Source organism: Phoenix dactylifera, chromosome 7, assembly GCF_051530095.1.
Source record: "Phoenix dactylifera cultivar Ajwa chromosome 7, Ajwa_hap1_PhDact_Kaust_v1.1, whole genome shotgun sequence".
Lineage (NCBI taxonomy): Eukaryota > Viridiplantae > Streptophyta > Magnoliopsida > Arecales > Arecaceae > Phoenix > Phoenix dactylifera.
This window is the reverse complement of record NC_143196.1, coordinates 24,439,526-24,445,926: the sequence shown is the minus strand read 5'-3', so window position 1 is coordinate 24,445,926 and position 6,401 is coordinate 24,439,526. Positions and strand designations below refer to the sequence as shown.

The following is a 6,401-nucleotide window of genomic DNA, read 5'->3' as shown; positions in this document are numbered from 1 at the left end:
GCCCTACTAACTTGCCCGCCGACTTCAGTTCAATATGGCCCTTCTTGGGCCTGGTCTTACATTCTTCCCTCCTTAAAAGAATTTTGTCCTCAAAATTTGAAGAATCTAGGCCTCCCAAATTTAGAGATGCTCAGCCCATTGAGTAACATAAACTTAAGATCTTATTATCCTCGATCAAAATCAGTGTGATAGATAACTTCGGATCAATTGTAAAAATTTCATATAAACTAGTAAGATTTGCACTAGAGAAGTGACTAACTAAAATCTAAGATTGAAATCATCATCTTAATGCAAGTCACTCTAGATCAGATTGGAATTATCTCACAACAGGATCGATAAAATTAATTGTATTTGGGGTAGAATTTGAAATGAAATAGATCTCATACACTTATCATGGTAGTGTGTTGATCCCTTAAAGAATAATTACCAACTTTAGAGTCAAATCGTTATATGGCTAGGAATATAATTCACAAAATGAGTATGTAATGATGGTCATTAGTCAGCAATGGTCTATCTCAAAATGATGGGTATCAAATCACAAGAGTAAGTCCGAGAGAGCTAAATATTGATCCCGTGATTCGATATGTTAGAAGGCTTTAAATTTAGCATAAACTTATAAATCATAAAGAGGGAACAATTACAAATGACTTATTTGGATACTTAAAAATTTAGATCCTGATCAACTCACCCTATCATGTAATGCTTATTTTTTTTTTAGCATACCAATAATAAAAGAATCTATCAGAGAGATAACAAAGTCTTATCACGATTAACCTAACCTTTTCTTATTAATAAAAACCTTCTTTATTGAACTATCTAGTTACCAAAACATAGTCAATATTTTGCTCAGTTTAAAATGACTCAGTCCACCATACTTTTGCTGCGCAACTCTGATCAATATTCTCTAAAATTTCTTAATAATCCCAGATCATCAATTTTTTTTTTAATAATATCCAAGCAAAACTTTATCCTTACTTTCCAAATACACTAGATCATGATTAATACTCAAGATAATTACCATATTTGTACCATCGTATGATCAAGTAATCATATACTAGATCCCATTTGAGCTAAGCCAACTCTAGATTTTCTTGACAATTCCATACTACAATTTGATATTGATCTCTCTTTTAAGAAAATTAATTTGATGCTCCAATAATGGATTAACTCACTCATAAGCATATTTAACCTTCCTGAATCTTATCCTCTAGATTAAACTCATGGAGGCTTTTCCTGAAATTCCACTAGCATTTCTCATATGGTGATACAAAATCCATAATCATATTTTTTTTAGAAAAAACTAATTTTAGAAATCATATGATAACTTGTATCAGTCAGTAATATTTTCTATTATTAGTGTAATACTATATCAGCCTATATTATTTTCGTTATATGGAGTCTATACACGAATGTATATAATTCTTGAAATATACCGAATATGACAGAACATAGATATAAAATTATTTGTCTTTCTTTTATTTTTTTTTCTCCTTCTTCTACAATTATTTTATTAGATTGTTTTGCTTTAAGCACATGTCTGGTCTTGATTTTGTCTGACCATTTAACTGTTGGGTGGGAATGCTGTAGTCACAAAATTCTCTCTCCTTTATTTTTTCTTTTTTCTTTTCTTCTTTGTCCCTTTTTTTCCCTCCCATCTTTCTGGGTCATGAATATTTGCAGTATTCAAAGTGCAACCCCCTTTATTTCCTTGTTGAGCAGATCAAGGTAATCATCAACCTTATTTCAGCTAAGGGTGCGCCAATTACAATGCCTGTTATATATGTATGAATCTGTGCGAGCATTATATGCAGTTTGAACATGAGATTATATCCATTATATGCATTTGTACTCATGCAAAAATGCAGTCATCGAATAGGTTAAAATGCAGCATTCCATCTAGGCTAGGGGTACTATATTACGAGCGATATCGAGCAAAGATTGGATGTGCAAAGAAAAATAATCTGAAAACTGCATACCCCCTTATGAAGGGAATTACAGGTATAATTCAGGGCACTCCGAAAAGAAACATGAGAGGAATCAGAAAAAAAGACTAATGCATCCCCAAATAAGTCTTCTAGCGCGCAATAGAATCTACATAGAAAGTTGATCTATTTTTGGTATACCAAAAGTTTTTGGATTGCAAAGTCCAGGGTTTTCTGATCTCTTAAGGACCTGTTTAGATATCCTGATTAATTCTATAAAATTTTTAGCCTAAATCTGTTCGAATAAATCTGTTCATTATTCTTCCTTGCCTCTCGATCACTTTCCACTCACATGATCAAATAATGGCCAAAAGTGCAGGAACAACTCACAGCTCGCAGTTTTTTGTGAATATATATCTGGATTATTGACTGGCCCATGGTTGATGACTATTGAGCTGACTCATAATAAATGGGCTAATGGAAAATAGAAAAGCACTTAATGTTCGTGCAGTGCAAGCAATCATAGAGCCTTTCCAACAAAATTACGATCTTTCATATTTTTCTGACAAAGAACAAAACATGTCACCATAAACATTGTCTCCATAACGCATCTCATACATTCGTGTGTGGATTTTGAGCAGTGATCTTGTGTACGTAAAATTGTAGTGCCTTCACCATTCAATCAGCCATGGCTTAATTTTCATGACATATTATGAAATGTCGAACACCAAAATTTTACTTTCTGAATGGACCTCTTATTTTCTCGGAGCATGGATCCTCTGCAGTGCACCCGCCACACCGCAGAGCATATAGTCATCATTGCAAGATGGACAACCATCAAACAAGACAGCCTACAAGCATCTGCCATCCCATATATAGTGCATGTTTTTTTTGATAACCATCTATCTTCTAATGACTAGCTGTCATTGGGAGCTTCGTAACACTCTCATAGGGTCAAGTTCAGCTTACTCAAAGTTCTCATCAACTTGCATGCCACAGAAAGGCTGCTCTGCAGTCACAGAAATGAGGAGTTAGTTTGGTGCAAATCCAAAATCTACAAATATATTTTCCTTGCGAAGACATTACATCTGTTTGGGTACTGCATCATGCACCAAACTACGTGCAAGAGAGAGTAAAAACCGAACCGAACATACCCTAGTATTCATACGCCAACAAGCAGAAGTATCGCTACACTACCATAGGACTTAATACATTTTTAGAATAAAATAAAACGGAAAGAAAAGAAAAGAGTTAATCTACGTGGTGTTGAACCGGGATGCAAGGCGGGGCCGCTTAAAACTCTCGGCGGTCCTCCCATCCGAACCGGGTCCCTTGGCCAGCAGCACCGCCCGGAGCGCGGCCTGAAGCGCCACCGCCGGCCGCCCCTCATTCCCTCCTCCTGCTTTCACCTCCATCATCTCCACCTCCAGCACGCTCCTCGTCCTCCCTCCGACCGTCGTCATCTCCGCCCGGACCGCCCTGGCCCGCACCGACCCGACCGCCCGGCTCAGCTCCCCCATCAGCCCCGGCCGGTCCGCGCAGCACACCCACGCCCTCACCCTCCCTTCCTCCCCCTCCCCTTTCTCCTCCACACCGACCTCATCCCCCTCCCCGGGGACCACCACCGCCACGTCATCCGCCATCCCCTTCAGCTCCCTCACGTGCCTCACCACCTCCCCCAGCAGCGTCGCCTTGTCCATCTGAGCAGCACCAATCAAATTAATCTCAGCCGTCTGATATGATCTGGACGCTAGAGAGGGGGGTGGGGAGGGCGTGGTACAATAATTACGTACTCTGGCGGCCGATGGGAGGAGGCTCCGGAGGGTGGCGAGGTGGCCGTTGATCCGCTGCCGCCGCTTCCTCTCCGCCTCGCTGTGGCTCCGGTGAGCCTTCGTCTCCGCAGCTGATCTCGGCGCCGCTCCTCCGCCGTCCATCCCCTTCGCCGCCACCCCGCCGGCTCCAATAGCTAACATATTTCAATCCTCTATGCACAAGTACGAGAAGACGAAACACAGCAAACGATTATAAATGGAAAATTAAATGAAATAACAATTTTGATTCAAGGAATCAAGAACTAACCAAAGATGGAAGGCAGGAGTAAAACCCCAAATATAATGCGAATCGGATAATATCTTACCTTATTCTTCCTGTTTCTCCTCCTTTCCTATTAATTTTGTGGGATAATCAGGGATAACGGGAAAGACACCGCCCGGGTTTGAAAAGAGGAGGGAAGCCACGACCTCCTACTTATAAGAGAAAATAACCTCGCGGTTAAAAAAAAGGGGGAGGTATTTATTTGGTTAAATTACCTGGGGATGGGTAAAAGACTAGGAGAAAAGGAAAGGGTTGGGGAGTAAAGTGTTCCCGAGGAGGAGGAGAAGACGAGGTAAAAAGAGGGCATCGGGACGGCGCGTGACGGCGGAGGGGACGGGGCTTTTGGGGGACACGGGGGGCAGGGGGATCCCGACCAACGCCGTCGTGTTTCGTGCGGGAGCCGGCGAGGGGGTTCCGTTTGGCTCTGGAAAAGAAGAGAGAAAAGAGGCATGGCTTTTGGTCTCCTTACCTTCTTCTTTGACTGGGACGGGTGGACCGGTGGAACATTGTACCGGGTTCAAGTTGGAGGCTGGATTTTGCCTGTTGGCGGGACAACGAGCCTGGAGACTGACAAAGCTTCTGGGCTAACCGGCTATGCTTGTTTGCAGGCATAGTGAGGGATTGATGGAACTATTGGAAAATCTTATGAACTATTCATGATTTTACATTGACTCGATGATTCTCTGATACATTTCTTGGTAGATGTTAATGAAAGAGAGGAGAATTTGTCGAGGAATTGACGGTCTTGTCTGGTAGCTTGGGTGAACTAATCCATGTTCATTTTTAGATGAAATAGATTTATACAGACAGCAGTACTTTTTTTTTTTTTTTTGATTGAAGAGCGCAGTACATTTTTGCTATTCATTTTCCATTTATTTTAGTCTCCTTGTTACTTGAATTTTCTTTGAACTTTTGGTGAATTCTTTGTTATTTTTTGAACTTATTGCTGGCAAAGTTGAAGTAGCCACATTATAGCCCATGAGGGAATTGTGTTTTATTGCATTGTGATTATGCTGCTTCACAGATAGATATTAGTGGTTACTGGTTAGAGAAATGCAACGATATCAGCTGAGTTGCAATGTAGAGTCATTGGAATTCTTGGCAAGACAAAAAAAAATCACGAACATTAGTATGTATGTACGGAACAACAATTGAAGAGCGACAAGAAGAGGGGCTAAAGATAACTAGTAAAATGATCACAGATATAGAAGAAACTAGTTATAACATCAAAACTTTATGATAACCGGCAGCAATAGGAATGTCTCATATTTGATTGAAGTTTTCGAAGAAGAAAAATGGAAAGGTAACTTTTCTATGAGAATAAGATTTTCACACTTAATGAAAAAGAAGAACCCATATGAGATATAGAAAAGTCCAATTTTGACTGAGAATTAGAGTAGTTGTTTTTTATACAAAAGTGGCGTTAAATTTTTAGATAAAATGAAGTAAGATATATTCTTTTATTAATGGTATAATAAGTATTTTACATAGTTTTTTTAAGAAAGTAGATGCTCAACCAAATATAAATCACTCTATAATATACCACTTCATATGATTAACCAAACATGCAAAAATCATTTTTCCAAAAAAATATTCTTGTGAGGAAAATTTCTTCTTACGAACCAATAAGCGCGAGGAGTTAATTTGCTAAATCCTGTTAGGCTATGGGAGTAACATGATGCAACTGTACAAGTGAATATAACAACCATTTTATGCAATGCAGATCACACATCATGTCCAACTATTGCACGACAATGAAAAAGATTGAAGCAGACATGCTTACGAATAAAGACATTAGATACTTTGAGCAGAAATGCCAACATAGGCAGCTTTTTAAATCTTTGTCAAAAATCTAACTTCCTCCAACAAGAACTGTTAAAGGACCCACCATATATTTAAGCACATTATTTTGATGCTTAATCCAAGTTACCTAAAGCTAGTTTAATGGGATTCATTAGATAACATATTGTTTAAACCCATATGCAAATCTTTTAACTGCTCATATGACAGGCCTCCTTCCAAATCTCTATGTATCTTCCAAGCTTTTAGTACTAGTGCTCTTCAGTCATAATGAACCCTGTGACCGTTAAAAGGGCTATGGCGGCCATAATAATAGTGCCATGACGAAAATAACTAATAATAATGGCATTATTGTCCAACTCACTATAGACATATGGTACATATACTTTTGGAGGAAAAAATTAGTTTTAAAATCTGAAATTTGAAACAATATATGTTTTTATCTAAAAAATGGTATATACACAAATAATGGCTGCAATTATAGTTATATAATGAACTCATATCCATATGTCAGGATTCAAACTAGCTTTCATAATGGCCATTATAGGAGGATAACAGTCAAATGATTGTTGTTGTTTAATAAAT

General features: G+C 38.7%; 1 protein-coding gene across 2 annotated transcripts; it reads right to left on the bottom strand.

Moving 5' to 3' along the window:
• Positions 1-2,273: 2,273 nt before the first annotated feature.
• On the bottom strand, positions 2,274-4,426 carry LOC103695631 (transcription factor bHLH131-like protein). 2 transcript variants are annotated; one of them, XM_008777002.6, is made up of 3 exons: positions 4,060-4,426; positions 3,716-3,906; positions 2,274-3,622 (listed from the first exon to the last, which is right to left on the bottom strand). In XM_008777002.6, exons 2-3 carry the CDS (start codon positions 3,893-3,895, stop codon positions 3,179-3,181), a joined length of 624 nt encoding a protein of 207 aa, XP_008775224.1. In that variant the 5' UTR covers positions 3,896-3,906; positions 4,060-4,426; the 3' UTR covers positions 2,274-3,178. The 2 variants fall into 2 exon arrangements, with proteins under 2 accessions (XP_008775224.1, XP_088580503.1); XM_088724377.2 differs by having other exon boundaries at positions 2,274-3,906.
• Between the last annotated feature and the right edge of the window lie 1,975 nt (positions 4,427-6,401).